General features: G+C 46.9%; 2 protein-coding genes across 3 annotated transcripts in view; both read right to left on the bottom strand.

Moving 5' to 3' along the window:
- Positions 1-19,999, bottom strand: part of LOC126564129 (protein MCM10 homolog) — a 297,632-nt gene that overhangs the window by 190,302 nt on the left and 87,331 nt on the right. The gene's annotated exons all lie outside the window — the stretch shown is intronic.
- LOC126564122 (developmental protein eyes absent) overlaps positions 4,285-19,999 on the bottom strand; it is a 36,380-nt gene continuing 20,665 nt past the window's right edge. The window contains exons 3-7 of one of the 2 annotated variants that reach the window (XM_050221056.1): positions 12,690-14,253; positions 5,100-5,295; positions 4,883-5,000; positions 4,553-4,797; positions 4,285-4,479 (exon numbers count right to left, since the gene is read on the bottom strand). In XM_050221056.1, the coding sequence (XP_050077013.1) occupies positions 4,298-4,479; positions 4,553-4,797; positions 4,883-5,000; positions 5,100-5,295; positions 12,690-14,253 (2,305 nt within the window). In that variant the 3' untranslated portion in view covers positions 4,285-4,297. The remainder of the gene's footprint in view (positions 4,480-4,552; positions 4,798-4,882; positions 5,001-5,099; positions 5,296-12,689; positions 14,254-19,999) is intronic. The other variant, XM_050221057.1, reaches the window with a different exon arrangement.

Raw genomic sequence — 19,999 nt, 5'->3', positions numbered from 1 at the left:
CTAACTCTTTTAATTTTTGTTTGATTGTCCAAAAACAAGTATTCGTATAGTCATGTTAAGTTATGTTTCGTAATTCGCTTCGGAGTTGTGTAGTAAGATAGAGAAAACGAATCGAATAATTATAACCGTTGTTGCGAGCAGCCCGACATTAGTGTCAAAAAATACATTAAGAAGGTTTTTTAAAAATATATTTCAAGAAAGAAACAGAAATGAGAATGAATAACATAAAATTGAAATACACACTTAAATTGTTTTATGTTACCTTTTTATGTCGTTTCACCTCCTCCTTGATTGGTGTGCTCTCCTGTTACCTGGTATCAAAATTTGCTGCATCCAAATTAGTCTCGTTTTGAGCCATTTTTCCGACCAGGAGCGACCGGTATTAACAGGAGAACATACATTCGAGGAGGTAGCTGGTACCGTGCCGAAAATTTTTCATATTCAAAATAAAATTTCAAATTGGTTTGAAATATTTCAAAAGATTTTATATCAACACCTTTTCCGCCTACCAATATGCAGTCCGCGTTACAGTTATCGAAAGCTTTAGCGAGCTATAATTTCGAAGCTTTTTTGCGCCGCGGAGTATGCAATGCAATGCATAGCAACCAGCTGAGCAAAATTCGATTATTTTTCGGCAAAATGCTACCTCCCGATTGGTATGTTCTGTTACTCGAAATCAAAGTTTGGGTCCAATTTTTTCTTTCTTTTTTTTTATTGATAGTGTTAAGTGTAAAAACGTAGGTACTAAGGTTTGGTTTTTCACTTTGTCGCTGGTTGAGCCACCCCCGCTAAGTTATTCCACAAAAAGAGGATTTTTACACAATAACTGGGCAGGGATAAAAGGATCGGGTAAAAGGGAGTAAAAACAAAGATGCGCGGGGTGGTGAAATCAGGATCAGTCCAAGAATGAACGAGTTATCGCTGATTTTCCACGAGAAAGTTATTATTTTCCACAATAACTTGGCAGGGGGTGGAGGGAAGGGGTTGGAAGGAATGGGTTGAGGTATTCGGCAAAAAGATGCGCGGCCTTAAGACGCATCCAACGGTATGCCGAACGTCCCGATCGGACCAGGAATGATCGTGATATCACTGTTATGCTGTTATTTTCCGCAATAACTGGTCGGGGGGGTGGGATCGGGTTGGGAGGTCGACAAAAAGATGGATGGTGCAAAAACGCATCCAACGGAAGGCCGGACGCGAGGATCAGACCAGGAATAAACGAGTTATCGCCGATTTTCCACGGGAATGCTATTATTTCCCGCAATAACTGGGCGAGGGGTGGTGGGATCGGGTTGGGAAGTTCGACAAAAAGATGGGTGGTGCAAAGACGCATCCAACAGTAGGCCGGACGCCGGGATCGAACCAGGAATGAACGAGTTATCACCGATTTTCCACGGGAATGCTGTTATTTTCCGCAATAACTGGGTGGCGGTGGTGGGATCGGGTTGAGGTGTTGGGCAAAAAGATGGGTGGCCTCAAGACGCATCCAACAGTAGGTCGGACGCCAGGATCGGACCAGGAATGAACGAGTTATCACCGATTTTCCACGGGAATGCTGTTATTTTCCGCAATAACTGGGTGGCGGTGGTGGGATCGGGTTGAGGTGTTGGGCAAAAAGATGGGTGGCCTCAAGACGCATCCAACAGTAGGTCGGACGCCAGGATCGGACCAGAAATGAACGAGTTATCGCCGATTTTCCACGGGAATGCTATTATTTTCCGCAATAACTGGGCGAGGGATGGTGGGATCGGGTTGAGGTGTTCCGCAAAAAGATGACTCGGGATTTTAAAACTGAATTTGCAATTTTTTGCCGGCCCGAGCTACCTTCTCGAATACATGTTCTCCTGTTACTACGAGTCGCTCCTGGGCGGATTTTTGTGCCACATTTTTGTGGATTTCGATGCGGCAAAATCTGACCAGGAGTAACAGGAGAGCATAACAGGCGAAGAGGTAGCAAATGGAAATTTTAAAAGTGGCCTGAAAATTATTTCTTTCCGTCAAGACAAATATTTTTCCGATCCATTTTAAATTTGTCTTTTCATTTGAAGTTGGTCAGTCTCATTTTAATTTCTTTCTTGAACTATCGTTTGAAAATACCTCCAAAATATGGTTTTCAATGTTACGGGGTACTTAGGGGGATTTTCCAAAACAAGAGTGGTGGGGAGGAGAGGTAATTCTGCCAGCAGCATTCCCGTGGAAGATCGGCGATATCTCGGTCGTTCTTGGTCCGATCCTGGCGTCCGGCATACCGTTGGATGCGTCTTGAGGCCGCACATCTTTTTGCCGAACACCTCAACCCGATCCCGTCACCCCCCTCCAAGTTATTGCGGAAAACAACAGCATTCCCGTGGAAAATCGGTGGTAGCTCGGCCATTTTTCGTCCGATCCCGGCGTCCGGCCTAACGTTGGATGCGTCTTTGCACACCCCATTTTTTTGCCCGACACTGCAACCAGATTCCACAAGTCCCTACAAAAATAATCTGGAAAATAACAGCATGTCCGTGGAAAATCGACGATAACTCGTTCATTCCTGGTCCGATCCTGGCGTTCGGCATGCCGTTGGATGCGTTTTTTGGCCGCGCATATATTTGTTCAACACTCAATCCTGTTTCTTCCGATCCCAAATCCCCCCCCCTCCCCCTTCACTACCCCTGCCATATTAAACACACGGGGAGGGTTATTATGGATAAAATTGACCCCTTGTCGATCTTCATCATGCAACCAGGGAGCCTTCTACGATGCAACGGACGAGGTGGATCGTAAGCGAGGATCATATATATATACCTCCGTATCCCATACCTCAGGAAGGATTTGATGAAATTTCGGGTATTATCCCACCAGAGTCTAGTACCGGTATTAAGCCCACAGACGTCTTCTAGCTATCTACGGCATGATGTCGTCAACTAGTTGCTCCTTCTCTTCTAGCTCAACCAATCGTAGCCCCAAATAGGGTCAATACTTTACCAAATTTAAAAAAAAAATCTATAACGTACACTCTTCTCTATGTTGATGTAATTTGTTTTTCACTTTATTCACTTTACATACCACCAACTCACTCTCTTCCATGCATATCCATAGGGTCACACCGTTTCCTCAAGCGAACCAAACGAAACCATGTCCCCAGGGGGGGGGGGGTAAACACTTATGTAAGTTTGCTTTCGATGTTCGCCTGATAAGTATCGGCACAATTTCTGCGATAAACTTTATTAACTATAGGGATAATATTTTGATTTCAGTAAACCATCGCACAAATATGTACACCATCCATTCCCTTTTCGTGTCGTTGGCATTTATAGACTTTTGCTGTTGTTTTAGCTGAGGGTTGTTAAGTTAACACTTTTGCCATTGATTTGGGGAAACTTTTTCTCTATTTCTTTATGTCACAGCTACAACAAATTACATCTACAGATTGTTTGCAGTTGTCCTCTAACCCCGAACAGTGACGACATTTTGAGGATATAAGGAAGTATTTACATCGATTTATCAACAGCTTTTGAGGAAATAAAAACTTCAACCGGAAGAAGCCGACGATATTGTTCCAACTTATATATCCTTGCGAGTCTATCTAATAAAAAAAAATCATTATATTTGCATTTTCTAGCGGCCATTTTGTTTCACTTTCTACATCCATTTTCATATCTCATTATTCCTCATTAGCCAAGTTGTACGGGTTTTCCATACCGTCTTGTATAGACAAATGTTGGGCGAAAAGAAAAGATATTTGCACTGGGATATTAGGGCCTTCTGTCTCGAGAATGTGAAGCCCATCTTAGTTTATCGACGTTTATCCGTATAATCAAATCTGTTTATGAACTTGACTTGTTCTGTACATTCAAGAAAGTGTCATTTCTTAAATAGCAGCATGAAGACGATTCATCTCCAGCTTTAGCTTTCTCCTATAGTTTCCCGTTTGGTATGGTTATTCGCTCTAGCTTTGCCGAGTTTACGTCCTATCGTGGTTTGAGCAGTTGCCTTTAGGTTTTTGTTCTGTATTCTGTGGAGCATGCTGTTGGGGAATTTTAAGAAATAATTTATATCTAATAAGCTACACTATAAACAATAATAAATACTGGCTGCCGACCAACGCAGTCGTTACGCGACCGTATCTCTCTTCTCCGATTGAGCGATAAGTACGGAGACGCCAGAGAAGCATTGTCTTTTGGTTTGGATGTTTGGGCATTAACTCGGAACCAAACGTGGGGGGGGGGGAGGAGTGGCGCTCTGACTTTTCGACAGATCAGATCGCTATCGTTAAATTCGAATTCACGAACCACGTGCCGGGTGGAAGGTAAGCCTTTCATAAGAAACCCATTTCGAGTGCGGTGTGCAACGATCGGATGTCGCTGTGGCTCGATATCCGCCAGAAAGGAAAGTTGAGATTTTTGGCCGCATTCTCCTCATCCTGCCCATCACCGACCACGACGTAGGTGCTTTTGCGTCCGAACCGGGTAACGATACGTTCGAAGCATTGTTCTTTACCTGGCGGAAAAATGGAAGAAACAGCGAGTTAGGAAGGGGAATTTGAATTTTCTGCTACAAACCAACGGCTTACCAATTTTGTTCGCACTGTACACGTTCTCTACCGGGAATACTTGACCCAATCCGTATAGCAGAATCTTAGCTAGGGCTGGCACAAGCTGCGTTGTGGTTACGAGTACATTGACGCAGTTTTCGCGCTGTGCTATCATGTTCAAGCACTTCAACGTTAGACTGTGCCAGCTGTCCGTTTCTAGCTCGATGTCGGAACGCACCTGCAACCAGTGATCTCGCTTCTGCGGTCCTAGCAAACCACCAACACTGTAACGCAGCAGAATAGAAAAAGAGGGGACATTTTGAGCATCTCATGCAGTAGAGGCTTCATACAATTCTGCTCACTACTTACTTGTTCCGGTAGGTGTTGTACGTGTCCTTGATTTTCCGATAGCGAAACGCCAGTTTTCGCATCCAGTCCACACCACCACGCACACCATTCGGAAGACAAACATTGGGTGGAGCTCCTGCTAAAAAGGAACCAATAAACAAAACAAAAAACCTCCGAACGCTATAGACACTGGATCGTTCAAATATTGACTTGGGATGTGTGTTCCCCGGATGTTTACCTTGCGGTGTGGCATTGTGAAACCCGTCGGCGGCAAAGTTATAGTTGTTGAGATCCTGCCCGTTGTCATCGGATGCCACATCGTCGATATGTATCTGATCGCACTCTTCCAGATCGTTGAAGAAAAAGTACGCATCGGCCATGTTAAAGATCAGCTCCTCCATCCGGTAGCCCAGCTGCACCTGGTGGTCGCGGTTCTGAAAGCAGAAGAAACGAAAAATATGAATTTGTTGGCTCTATTTTTTTTTTCCTCTATATACTGATAACAGGCACTCATGTATCGTATGATTGAAATAAAATAAGATACTTCTTTGTTCAACATTTTGCAACATTTGCACGTTAATTTGTCCTGCTAAGTGTGGTGGCGGTTCTTTTAATCGTTCCCAAATTCCCAACCTTAACTCCTATGTCATCGATAAGCGGCCTTTCAGCCGAGTGACAGTTGTCAAATACTTGGGTATTTGGTTGGACCCTCGATCGATTCGACCGGATCGATTCCGTGTTTAGTAAAGCCTGGAGGACCCTGAGCTTGCTACGGCGGATTACTCGCAACTTCTCGGATCGGCTATGCTTATAGACGCTATTTTGCTCACAGGGCAGATCAATCCTGGAGTACTGTTCAGTTGTCTGTTCGCTCACCACCAGGTTTGCTGTTCATATATAATGTTGTGTATGGACTGCTGTCATTGTGTAGCATGATGCAACCTGGTTTGCATCCGATCTTAAGTTTGACAATCGAACTGTCATTTACGAACGGGCAGTTTACTTACGGCGTCATTGCGATCAACACGCAATTTTTCTAACGAACTCATCTGTCGATTTATTTCGTTAATAAAAGTGAACAAAATACACAACATATAGCACTACCAAGATACAAGCAGATACGCTCCTACCAATCCTCCAATGCATTACTTTTTTAGCACCTCGTGAGTACTACTTTTTTATTGCTGATCATCAGAACTACACTTGGGATTTACCGCGCGAGTTGGTCTCTTCGCTTGGACGTACCGGGAACGAATGATTTTTTTTTTATTCCGGTGCGCCACCGAACGTCTAACGTCTAACGTCTGATGTTGCCTGCCTCACAACGGTTGCTGGTAACGGTCATCTAACCGCTAACCCGAGGTCGCTACATTACCCCCCTCTTAGACCAGTGTCATCGGTAGCGCAAAGGGATGGTTACCTTCCGCTGTGATCTGGTGACACCGGTCGATACGCCCTTGTCCTTGTGTCGTAAGATAGGCGGTGGCGTGGCGTTGCTGGTGGTTGCGTCGGTGCATTGTAGCGACGGCGTGCATGTTGGCGGCGTGCGTGTTAGCGGCATGCGTTTACGGGACGTTACCGGTTGCTCGGGTAATGGCGTTGGGGACGTCGAAGGGTGCTCTGGAAGCGGCTTCAGCGACTTCGGCGTGTCGTGCCCAAGGTTGGTTAGTAGCTGCTCGTCGCGGGGAAGATGCTGCAGCGTTGAACCAACTTCATCGCTCGTATATGCCGGCTTCAGGCGGTCGATTGAAATCAATGCCGGCTGGCCATGCAGGAGTATCTGAAATGACTTAGGATTTCGGGTAAGGATCTGATACGGACCGTGGTAGGGTGTTGTCAGTGCAGGTCGGACGGTGTCGTTGCGAACGAAAACATGTGTGCATTTACTCAGATCCGGGGAAACAAACGCGGTTCGGTCGGAGTGCCAGGCGGTTCTCGTTGGTCGGATGTTGTTCATCGCTTCCCGTAGCGTTCTGACGAATTCGGACTGATCAGATACTGATGGTAGCGGCTTCTCGTTGAAGAACTCCGCTGGTATGGTGAGTGTCGTTCCATATACTAGTTCGGCTGGCGAGGCACTGATGTCACTTTTGAAGGTAGTCCGTAGCCCGAGAAGAATTAGTGGCAGATACTCGCTCCAACGAGAGGTGTCCTTGCAGCATATTGCAGCTTTCAGGGTACGGTGCCATCTCTCGATCAACCCGTTCGCCTGCGGGTGGTAGGCGGTCGTCCGGATATGTTTGGTCCCCAAGGCTTTCGCTAGCTCTTTGAACAGCGAGGACTCAAACTGTCGTCCCTGGTCGGTGGTGATGTTGGACGGAACTCCGAATCGAGCGATCCAATTGTACATCAGCGCTGATACAATAGTAGACGCGGTGATGTCCGGGATCGGCACTGCCTCGGGCCAGCGAGTAAAACGGTCTATGATCGTCAGGCAGTAACGGTTGCCGTTGCTGATAGGAAATGGTCCGATGAGGTCGACATTTATGTGGCTGAACCTCGACGTCGTCGCGGGATATGGCAACAACGGACTTTTCGTGTGCCTCCCTACCTTCGCTCGTTGGCAGGCGAGGCAATTCCTGGCAAACTCTTGAGCGTCTTTGTTGATCCCCAGCCAAACGAATCGTTCAGTCATCAGCTTGGCTGTAGAGCGCGTTCCCGGATGGTTCAGATCGTGCACGGCTTGCAGTATTTGTTTCCGGAATGATTTCGTGATATAGGGCCGAATAATCCCTCCAGGGCAGTCTGCGTAGAGCGACTTTCGGCTTCCTGGAATCGGAGTCTTCTGTAGAAACAGGTCCGTCCCTTTCTTTCCCTCGAGTATCTCGGTGAGTTCAGGATCTCGGGCTTGTTCCTCTGCTAAACGTTCGAAGTCGATGGTGGCCGTCGCATGAACCGTTTCCACGCGTGAGAGGAGGTCGGCGGTGACGTTTTCCTCTCCTGCGACGTGTCGGATGTCTGTGGAAAACTGCGCAATGAAGTCTAACTGCCTAGCTCTTCGGGGTGAAGCATCGTTGTGTATCTGCCGGAAAGCGTAGGTTAGAGGTTTGTGGTCTGTATAAATGCAGAACTCGCGACCCTCTAACTGGTAGCGAAAATGTTTAACGGCGAGATAGATGGCAGTAAGTTCGCGGTCGTAGGTGGAATAGTTGCGTTGCGGTTTCTCAAATTTCTTTGAGAAGAAGCCTAGAGGTTGTAACTCACCATCGACGCATTGGTGGAGCACGGCTCCCGCGGCGAAGTCGGAGGCATCCGTCCACAAGGATAGCTCTGCGTTCGCCACAGGGTGTGCCAAAAGTGCAGCGCGTTGTAGCTGTTCCTTGCATTTCTCGAACGCAGCAGAAGCCTCGGTTGTCCAAGTAAGTGGTGTTTTGTCTTTCTTTTTGTTCCCCGGGGTCATCTCGAGCAGGATGCCTTGCGTTGCTAGCGCCTGCGGAAGGAAGCGTCGATAATAGTTGATCATGGCGAGGAACTTCTTCAGCTCCATCACGTTCGTCGGCTTACTCATCTCGCTGATTGCTTTGACCCGTTCCGGTAGAGGACGTATTCCTTCGGTGCTGACCAAGTGTCCGAGGAAAGAAATTTCACTCTTGTAGAACTCGCACTTAGCCGTATTGATGGTCAAATGATGCTTTTCCAACCGCTGGAACAATTGGCGAAGATGCTCGTGATGCTCTGCTTCAGACGGCGAAGCGACGATCATGTCATCGATGTATGGGAAGACAAAATCAAGCCCACGTAGAACGTCGTGAATGAGGCGTTGGAACGTTTGTGCGGCATTTCTCAATCCGAAGGGCATGGTCGTGAACTCGAACAAACCGAAAGGCGTCGTAATTGCCGTTTTCGGTATGTCATCCGGGTGTATTGGGATTTGGTGATAGGCCTTATGAAGGTCAACCTTGGAAAAGACGGTATTCCCCTGTAGGTGCATAGTAAAGTCCTGTAAGAACGGTAGCGGATAACGGTCTGGGATTGTCTTCGCGTTTAAGGCACGGTAGTCGCCACAAGGACGCCATGTTCCGTCTGCCTTCTTTGTCATATGAAGAGGGCTGGCCCAGCTACTGTTCGAGGGGCGGCACACTCCAAGTTGCACCAAACACTCGAATTCTGCCCGAGCTGCGGCGTACTTCTCCGGGGACAGTCTTCGAGGTCGTGCGAAGGTCGGTTGACCGATGGTCTCGATACGATGCATGATTTCCGATTGTAGAATGGTCCCAGGTGTAGTCAACGCGGTTAATCCGGAGAATTCCTTCAACAGGGTAGCGATGGGCGACGTCGAATCGCACACTTTAACGGTTGGCACCTGAAGAGTTCGGTCCGGAACACCAGGGGTTCGTAGTTTGGTTAGTGCGTCCACGAGACACTGGTTCCGAAGATCAACCAACAGGTGAAAATGCTGGAGGAAATCGGCTCCGATGATCGCGGTTCCTACGTCAGCGATCACGAAGCTCCACATAAAGGCTCGTCGGAGTCCAAGGTCGAGGGTGTAAAGAGATTCTCCATAAACTTGGATCGGAGTGCTGTTTGCGGCGAACAATCTTACAGTGGTTGGTTTACACGGAATAGAGCTGTGCTGTCGGGGAATCACGGAGACGTCGGCGCCGGTGTCGATGAGAAACTGCTTGTTCGTCTTGTGGTCCTTTACCATGAGCCGATAGCTTGGAGACGCGAGGGCATGGACCTTCTGCCCGGCCTCCCCGTCGGTTAGTCACGAGGAGGTGGATGGCGTGGTGCTTCCTTGTGCTCGGTCCTTGAAGGAGCAAGGAGCTCGGCAGTTGCGCGCTACATGACCGTACCGCTCGTGGTAGTAGCACAGCTTCCCCACAGTTGGATTAACGGAACGGTTCACCTGGCGTGGGCGAGAACGTGCCCGAGGTCGTACGCGCACCGGGTTGTTGTCTCGGCTAAGCACCTCCTCCAATCGGTGGCTCAACTCAGCTACCTGCCGTGAGAGCCGCTCCACTTCCTCATAACGCACTTCGGATACGGTTTGGTAAGGACCGGTGCGGTGATATAACGCGATGGAGTCCATTACTGAGTCGGCTACTCTCACCTTCTCTTCGATGTTTGATGAAGCAGCGATTACCGCAGACTGCACATAAGGTGGTAGTCGTCCAACCCAGAGGTCTACTAGCATGGAGTCTGTCATCGCTCCGTGGGCGGTGCGTCGCATCTCGGACAGTAATTGTGACGGTTTCCGATCCCCAAGACTACTTTCTGTTAACAGTCGATGTAGCCGGCTACGCTGCGACTCTTCAAAATGTAGTACGATGGCTCTTTTAGCGGCTTCGTAGCGGTCGTTACTGGGTACACTCTCGAGAAGGTGACGAAGCTCAGGAAGTATTCGAATAGGGATGCGCGTCTTAAGGATGTTGAAGCGTCGAGTATGTTGATTCGACGGAATATTCCCAGCGTCAAACCAGTTTTCCAAGGCAAAGAAAAATGTATGGATATCAGCGGCATCCAACTCGGGTGGTTTAAGCTGCATGGCGTTCAGCGCCTCTACTTGGAAATCAGGCGAATCGGTAGAAGCGCCACACGCGGCTGGCGAACAGACATTAAAAGAAGTCGGGGCTGGTGCTGCGATGGCGGGGCTAGCAGCTACATCAGGATTTGCAGCCGGTCTCTCGCGATTGTTCGGACTGTGCATCATCCTTTCACTAGGGTTAGTGGTAAAAAGGGTGGATCTTACCTTAATCGTAGCGTAATCCAGTCGGGGGTCTTCGCGTTGAATGCGGTGCACGCAGAACACGAAGAAAAATCTCGTTCAATGTCGGTGTAGGTTGACGAGCTGAAGAAAATGGCGGCTTCTCACTCGCGGATGGGTGTGCACGGACACGTCCGTCGATGGCTGCGTTTATCCGCGTCCTGTTGGATACCCACGAATTCGGCGACGACGGCTGCGTTGCACGTTTCGGAAAAGCTGCGCTTTTGAAACGGCGATGGCGGTGGCTCGACGGTGAGCCGTGGGAATTTTGCAATGGCGACGGCGGAGTACGGAGCAGCGGAGGGTATCGCTGCTGTACCCGTGGTAGCTGGTACGGTTCGAGAAGCGGTGCTTTGAACGATGCTGGCGTTGGCTCAACGGTGAGCCTGGCAAATTCGAAAATGATGGTCTCGGTTGGAGAATTTGCGCGCGCAACTCGGCGTCAGTGTCTTCCCTCTCGGTCGCACTCGCTGATGATGGCGCTCACAAAAGAATGTTCGAGAACACTACCAGTGGAGATTGTCGTTGGTTCGTTTCTCCGAATTTACCATGTCGATTGCATCAGCCGTCGATTGTTCGACAGCGACACACGTGGTTGGTGATGGTATGCGTGTGCTCGCTGTATAAGTACGCCACGGCGTGGGTCGAATTCCCGGTATCCTGCGATTGTTCGGTTCGTGCAGGGACGCTCCGTGGGTGACGAAATGTGTTGCACCTTCACGGCGTCGCTGCGTTGGCCAACGCTTTCCAGTGGAAACGGTGTTGGTTTTTTGGTTGAAGACCTTTTACGCTGCGTTAGCGGGGAGTACCTCGAACCGTTCACACACGATGCACTTAGCGCGGCAGGATGTAACTGGTCGCGAGTCCAATATGCTCTAGAGTCGATGCTAGCGGAATGCGCGAGGCACGTTCGAACGCGTTTTTGCACGGGTCAATGAGCTCAGAAGTATTCCTCACACACACTCTGCACGTATACACTTGCACGTACAAAATGGAGGACGCATGGCACTAAGTGTCGCGGTTACGCGTGGAACGAGAGCGATAATACGGAGGTTGATCGCAAGATAATTCCTTTGACAATCACGTCGGGGTCACCAGTTTTAGCACCTCGTGAGTACTACTTTTTTATTGCTGATCATCAGAACTACACTTGGGATTTACCGCGCGAGTTGGTCTCTTCGCTTGGACGTACCGGGAACGAATGATTTTTTTTTTATTCCGGTGCGCCACCGAACGTCTAACGTCTAACGTCTGATGTTGCCTGCCTCACAACGGTTGCTGGTAACGGTCATCTAACCGCTAACCCGAGGTCGCTACACTTTCATCCACCCCAATATATGTATTCCCTCTCGTGTACTTCGTAACCGGCCCCCTCTAATGGTCCCTGCATCGTCATACATCGGCAAGTCCCAAATCCCTTTACTTCGGTACATTCGTCAGATTTTTAATATTAATAATATTATTAAGTTTAATTGTTTACTGTTGTTAGGCTAAAGCTAGAAGTTGGTTCACGTTTTAGTTCTTATAAGCTAGCTGTTGTGGAGCCGCTAGGAAGGCAACATTTTTTTTCTGGAATAAATTAAATAATCAGGATTTCAGGATGCCTGTGACGGTAAATCTGACCATGGTACAATAAGTCTATTTGGACGTGGAGAACATTCGAAGACAACATGACCAGGTAGATGAGGCTTCTTCGACCACAACGTCTCTTGGTAGATAAGGTTCCTTTGGCTCCCTGGTCTGGTGGTAGTTGACAGATGAGGATTTTTAAGGGCAATGGCAGTCTCTTGGACGTCGAGAACTGTTGGTAGATATGTGGCCTTCTGTTTCGACGAAACTACATGTCTTACTAATAAGTGATCAACTGATCAACAGCCTCTAATATATTCTAATAACGCCATCTAATAATAATAAAATGTAAAACATAGTCATACAACCTTGTACCCAGCATGGCAAAAGTTATAACAAAAAAAATCCTTGAGTTCTGTTGGTTCTGGTCTTTACCATAAGAACTCAGAAATATATCCAATTAGTACTTTTAATTTCTTTAAATTGAAAGCCGTCCGTATTTTTCTGAACTTTGTGTTGCAATTTCAGGCCAGCATTTAGTGCACAACTTACCTTATTGTATCGCCCAGCGTATGACCCGGTAAGCAGCGAATGGAAGATGATGATCGTTTCGTCAAGATCCCACACGAAGATGCGCTCCGGAGCCTTCTCACTAATTCCCGGCTCGCTGGTCGAGCTGCGCGTTGGACTTGGATGTGCGTGACGCCTGCCACGGGCACGTCCCGATTTCCCAGTCGGTGTGGTCTTACTGCTGACCGAACCTCCCACACCGGGCACTGCCCCAATCCCGGCCGTAGGCGATATCGAGATCGGTGACTGTGGTGAGTGCGAGTGTGCCAGCATGTTCGGTGTGGTGGCGTGCGCTTCCGAAGGACTGTCTGCAGAAAGTCCGGCCGCCACATGAAACCCAGCCTGACTACCGCTCGAGCCGGGCGAACTGACGTAGGGCGAATAGCTGGCGGTGTTGGCGTAGTACGGACTGTACTGATCGTTGTAGTAACTGTACCCATCCTGCTGTCCCGCCCCGAACTGACCGAAGGTCGAGTTGTACCCGTAGGAGGAGTAAAGTTGGGCGGAATTGTTGTTGCTGGCGGCGGCGGCTGCCGCGTACGGCGAAGCCAGATAGGTGTTCGGGGACGGGATCTTGGTGGACGCCGTCCGTGCACCGTACGCCGTCGCACCGTACGCGGACGAATAGAATGCCGGCGTGTACTGCTGCATGCTGTTGTAGTAGTTGTAGTAGTCCGATTTGTGATCGTACACGTTCGTGGCCGCAGCCGTTTGGCTCTGGAGAGCGTCCAGCGTGGCGGCGGTAGTGCCTGGATTCGCACAGAACAGGCCGGTCCCGTCAAGGTGAGCGGTGGTGGAGCCGAGCGGTAGATTGGTGGCCGCTGCCGCAGCTAGATTCGCGTCCAGTCCGGGGCTGCGCAGTTCCGACTTGACCGTACCGTCACTAAGCCAGTGCGACATTCCCAGCTCGGCGGATCCTCCTCCGGTCGTTAGCAGACCTACAGTGCTGCTGCTGCTGCTGCTGCTCGTTCCGCCGGTTCCACCAGTTGCCAGCGTGGACAATCCATCCACCAGCCCTCCGGTGCTGGATCCTGCCGAACTTCCACCGGACCCATTACCTGAGGTGACGGTGGTGGATCCGCTACCACCACTGCTTGCGCTGCTACTACTGCTGCTACCGGCACTATTGTTCAAACGGCTTGCTAGCGATCCAGGACTTGTCAGCAGGCCACTACCGCTACCACTATTTCCGGTGCTTGAACCAACTGTACTAGCTCCGTTCGGTAGTGGTCCGTAGCTTAAGTTGAGCCCGTTGTGCAACGCAATGGAACCTCCGGATGAATTGCCACCCAAGCGATAGGAATTGGCAGCTATCGAACTGCTTCCGATGGTTGTAGTTGCTGAGCCGGCGGCGACCGCGGTATGATTAAACACGCTGTGATCACTACTGACTCCACCAGTGTGATGGCTGTGCGCACTGGACAACGCACCTGGCGGATAGTGGAACGGTGTGCCCAAGGCTAATGCCGAACCACTACCGATACCGTCCAGCGTTGGCACTGCCGTTCCCGTTCCTAGTGGTGACTCTGAGAGATTACTGTAGATACTGCAAATAGAAAGAAAAAAGGGAAAGAATTTCATTAGCAAGGTGAGATTGTGTATGTGTGTAGTGACTTAGTTTGTAACAAGGGTCTAAGGAAAAGTGTCTTCATTTTAGTTCGGATTACAACCATTACTCATTGGTGGGCACCGGAGTTACGGACCTGTGTTCCGTGGCGTTTTTAGTAACAAGAAACACAGGAAAGCGCATAAATCACAATCCATTTTTCCAGCCAAAAAATTTCCCTATTCTCTGTAGCAATTTCTTCCTTGTATTTAGTACGTTGGTGTGAGGGAGGGTCTTCATTAACCCTTGATGTGACATGCCAGGAATCCATTTTTTATCCTACGTGTACCCGTATTGCTCATAGCTCCAGCCGAAAAAGACAACGTAGCCCATATTCCGGCGACGTACGTGGGGACTGGCGGTTGCCTTTTGCTTGATTTATGTGGGTCGAGAAGACGTGTCATGGCGCAAAACAATGCCTACCTACCTACGGCGATTACTACCACTACCATCATCATTATTATGACGCATCACAAAACCCAAAATGTCGTCCGCCGCGGTTTTCCTTTTTTTCTTTTCTTTCCGGTGGACTTGCATCGTATTTATTTTTTACTGTGGCCCCGAAAGAATGAACGAACCAGTAAACAACACGATAATAATAAAAATAATGATAGCAATACAAATATTAATGTTGATCAGAACGCACAGCCAACACGCCTGAGAGCCCGCCGTCGGAGATCGGTTTTCCATCGCTGCGCTCGCGTGCGCGCGTGTGCCCCGCTTTTCCCTCCAATTCCTACCCACCCCTACACATGTTTGCTCACGAAAATGTCTTCGTGCATTAATTTTATTGTAATTTCACACTTTCTTCCTAATTACGGGAAAAACTCACCACCGACACATGGCATCGGTGTGGTGCAGTACCGGTGATGGCGTGTGTTGTAATGGGAACCGAACAACGCTTCCTCCGGTGGAAAGGAAGGATTTCCCGGTGAGGGTGGGCTCACAAAACAACGAGAAAAGGGTTTAAATATGCTGCTCGTTCATATAACAATGGAAACCCATTTATCAGCAAATTTTAAGTAAAGGGTGTAGTAAATTATTTTATTATCACACAGAAATGGATGGTATGCGTGGTACTAGAGAACCGTATAAAGGATTGATTGGCATTTTTTTAAACGAGTAAAATGAATCAATAAGACTTGGGGAGGTCCAGTGTTGGAGGAGATATCGGCGTCAGTCTTCACACGGCAAGATCGGGGTTCAAATCTCATCTCGAAGATCATTCCCCCAATAGTTGAGGACTGAATGAAGGTATGACCCAGTAGATCATTAAGCCAAGAAGAAGAAGAAGAAGAAGAAGAATATGACTCGGTTTCCCGATGGTTAATTTTTTCGTTTAGCGAGAGTATCCGTCTCGCTGTTTGTCAAAAAAAATCAGATATTTTTTTATTTTTTCCGCCTTTTTCCTTTAAAATTAAGGCTTTATCAAGAGCGATAGAAATTATCTTTAAAAAAGTCTAAAGTAATTAAATAAAAGGAGAGTAAGTTGCCTCCCAACTGAGGTGAAAGGAGCTTTATTTTTAAATTTGTTATAAACAATACAGCCAGGCCGTCACTCTGGAATGAAAAAGGGGGAATAAGCAAGAAAATTGGCCAGAGAATGCGCTCATGACGTACAATGGAATAAAAAGTGGACATGAAAAATAAAAGCCAACATACTCTGTCTTCAAAATTAATTCTTGAAAAAATTGCCTTAATTGAAGCATAAATAACAATAACCTAACAAAAAAAACCAATAACAATAACCTAACAAAAATTAAATATCCGTCCAAAGGCTTACTAGCCCGCCGTTTAGTGATGGGTAAATTTGACAAAAAAAAAAATGGAATCGCTTTTGAATGACTCCACCAATTTTGGAAGCTGCTCCGGAAGGTAGATGCAATACTCCGAGTTTGGAACCGCCCGGAATCGTTGGAGCCAAGCCATCCGGAGCCGTCGGAGGCGGTCGGAAAAATGAGAAATCTTCAATGAAATAAATAAAATAGCATATTTTGCATTTCAACCCGTTTTTTTTTATCAGATTATATTTAATTTGATGATAGGGAACCAATTTCGGTTTAGCAACTGCCGACTAGCGGCTCCGGACGGCTCCAAACGGAGCCGGACGGCTCCAAACGGAGCCGGACGGCTCCAACGGCTCTGGCTGCCGACTAGCGGTTTCGAACGGGTTCGGTCGGCTCCGGACGGTTCCAGACCCATGACTACTGCCCATGACAACCCATTACTACCATCGTTTGAAGACTGGCGCCGTTTTCGCCTTACCACCAGGTGCCCATGTTAAATATTAGAATTAGTAAGTAAACAATCACAAATTACCAAACGGAAATATTTTTTCCAACCTTTTTTGGAATGGCATAAATCTTTCCATTAGTTTGGCAAAGAAAAGATTGCCTTTACTGTTGCTTAAAATATTTTCATTCAACCCCACAGTCACTCACCGTCTCTTCTGTCGCGCAACAAGTAACGGAAATTATTTCGAGCTAACTCCATATCATCTTGCAACCGACACACCACACATAAAAATCAAGGTCAACGATGAGACTCCCTCGTTGGAAAATGTAAAAGTCAGCAATTGTCTCGCCTGTAAGGTACATTCGTGCTACCCCTTGCCAATGGAAAGGGATGTCCTACCGCAGTGTGTATCGTCACACTTTCAAGTGCGATTCATTCGTAGTAACACGATCCACGCAGTATAGAGAGATCCCCTCCTGCTTGCCGTCCTTCCTTTTACCGGAAGGTGACCTTTGCTTAGGTTGCTTGGAAGGAGTCGCCGCGCGTGGAATTGCGCGCCCGTAACTGTTTCCCTTTGTTTCCCGAGAGGTTTAGGATTTCTTTCACTCGGTGTCCACTCGAATTTCTGCACACCAAAGCAAGATCGCTACACTTCACTGCTGGTTTAAGTGCGCTGTGGACGCTGAAGACCCATTTTCCCAACGTTTTGCGGCTAATGTGTCAAACAATCGAGGCTATGAACGATCCGAGATGGTGAAGAAGGGCAGGATCCGTCCGAATTGCTCCACACGATCGTGCGCAGGATGGAGCAGGAATTTGCTGACACTTCGCATCCCGCTTGCTGGGACTGGCATTTCGTCTGGGAGGGTCAATTCCGGGAACTGCTCCTAGAATCTCATGCAGGGTCGAATACACATCCGAGTGCGATAAAAAGCGTCGGCAGCATAGGAAATGGAAAGAATTCTCCGTTGTTTCAAAACGGCACAAGCAACAAGTGAAGCCTAGACTCTCAAAAAACACACCGACTTGGACGGCGTATTCCGTCAAGCTTCATTTCAATGTACAAAAAAATCCCTTGTTGTTTTGCTTGCTCTGCCTTCAATCGGCCAAAAATTTACCGTTTTTCGGCAAATAGTTAAATTGGCATGCAGTAAGAAAGCAAGCAAACAAAACCGCAAAAAAAGCTACCAATCGAGAAAGGTAAGCAAAACAACAATAAACAAATAATGTACCAAAACCAAAAAAAAAAAAACCCGACCGCAAAACGTCGAAGAGTAATTCTGTCGATCTTTGCAGAAAGAGGCAGAGTGTGAGAACATTTTTATGCTTTCCGGGCATTAAAAGTCTACATACCTACAACGCACAAACAAACAGCTAAGGGACAATATTTTTGAGAATTGTTTGGAAGGGTTTTTGGGCCGTGTGTCGAGAAGATCACGTTTTTTGAATGAATTTTTTAGTTTCAACATTTATGCTTGTGTATGTTTTGACGACTGATACATGGGTTGTTTTTGTAATGATCAGCATTCCGAATAATTGTGAGTGTAAGCGTTCGATTAAAATGTTTAGTTGAAGAGTAAGTAATAGTCAAACGTTACCGTAAAATATCTGTAAAATATGCTTTCAAGAAATAAACCGACTTTTCGCTGCGATTACCCTATGCCTCAACAATTTATCGGACTCTCCTCAGTCTTTTCTAAAATATAACAACTTTATTCATTGATGCAAAGTAACTTTGGCTTGTGACAATCGCATCGACTCGCCAGCGCTGCGCTCTGCAATCAACATTTACGCCCCGGCTAGATCGCTCCGTGCTAGATCACTTCTTGACGTAGGGGAACGTCGTACTCGTTTTGGCGCCACTGATCCGTCCATCGTCATGTGCCGCGAATTTAACGCCCTGTGTGATCATTTTGAACCAGATCTGTCGCGCTCTGCGTTCCTTAATTGTATAGTCCGCCCCATATGGTCCGTTGAATTCAACAACATAAAATAACAAATAACCAAAAAACAGTTCAAAAATTGTAATTATTAAATTAGTTGTACTATGAGTTGTATGCAAGAAGTTGGAGACAGTGAGGCACGTCCTTACGGGCAATTATAAATTTAACGACTTTTACACCATCTTCCATATTTTGACCGCTCAACAATATTATAAGGCTATTGAATAGCAGCAGAAACTCATCCTGAAAAGCAGAACTTTATCGTTGTTCTAGGGGTCTGAGAATCGGTCTGATCGATGAGGGACAATATGGACATAGAATGCTTCTTGGAAGTCGAGCAAAATGGAAATTGAGTTATTTGTAGTAGTTTTATTGTTTACTCGTCTTCATCAACTGTACTTCACCAGTTTACTATCCAATTCACTACCTTATTTTTATTGGGGACGAGCGGTGATGATATGTTCCAATCCCATCCCTACCGTTGCCCCGTAGTGAGGACTGACTATCTAACTGCGAGTACCAGAAAGTCGGCATGGCCGAGATGGTCAATAAGTCAAGAAAACCAAGAAGAAATTATTCATATTATGAGACCATTGTTAGCCATATAGAAAATAAGATACATAATTCTATAAAGTGTAACTTCGATCCCAAGTTTCAATACAATCATTTGAATAATTTACTTAAGTTAATCGTAGTTTTGGTTATGACATAAACATAGCGTTGAATGTGCAGTTTTTCATGATATTATAATCCTATCCTGAACCTGGCTGGACCACTTTCAAATCAAATCCTAACCGTGATAGCTAACGCCTCTAATAAGGCTGTTAATCCTGCTACTGCACATCACTCTAATAAGCAATTAAATGTCCAACAAGACAACAAGTTGTATTAAATGACTAAAAACATTTCAAAAACATAATTGTGATTAATTCAACACAAAAATTAAATCAAACTATTATGGTCTAAATCGCAATTAAATCTATGCAACATTTGACAACAAAAGTAAACGTAACGACTAAATAAAAATCGCGTAAAACATTTTTGATCATAAAATCAACAAATAATCGTCAAAAAGGCCACAGTAAGAGCAGTTATTTATTATAACTCCAAAACAAATCACTTTATAAAACTCATCAATCTTTCATCATCTGTCCAGTTTCTAGCAAAGATGTTCTGTGATCTTTACTGACCACACACAAAGTCCAGATCTTCAAATCACTACTGCGATACCGAACGATCCGACTCTAAATGGTACTTCGACCGGGTGGTCGTCATATGTCTCTTCAACTATCCCCCCCGAAAAAAGAAGTCCATCCAAAGCCAACCAACCGATTCATCTTCATCCATGTACGTCTATAGTTCTACGAGTGCGGGAATGACCACGGCTAGTTAATTTGAATTATCTAATCACCGAGATGGCGACAGCGTGGTCATTCCGTACGTGCGACATCGAGCAGCATATCGGACTCGGAACGGACGGTCCTCTCTTTGGTGGGAAATAGACCGTT

This window comes from Anopheles maculipalpis, chromosome 3RL, assembly GCF_943734695.1.
Source record: "Anopheles maculipalpis chromosome 3RL, idAnoMacuDA_375_x, whole genome shotgun sequence".
Lineage (NCBI taxonomy): Eukaryota > Metazoa > Arthropoda > Insecta > Diptera > Culicidae > Anopheles > Anopheles maculipalpis.
The sequence above is the reverse complement of the archived record's forward strand: the minus strand, read 5'-3'. Positions and strand labels throughout refer to the sequence as shown.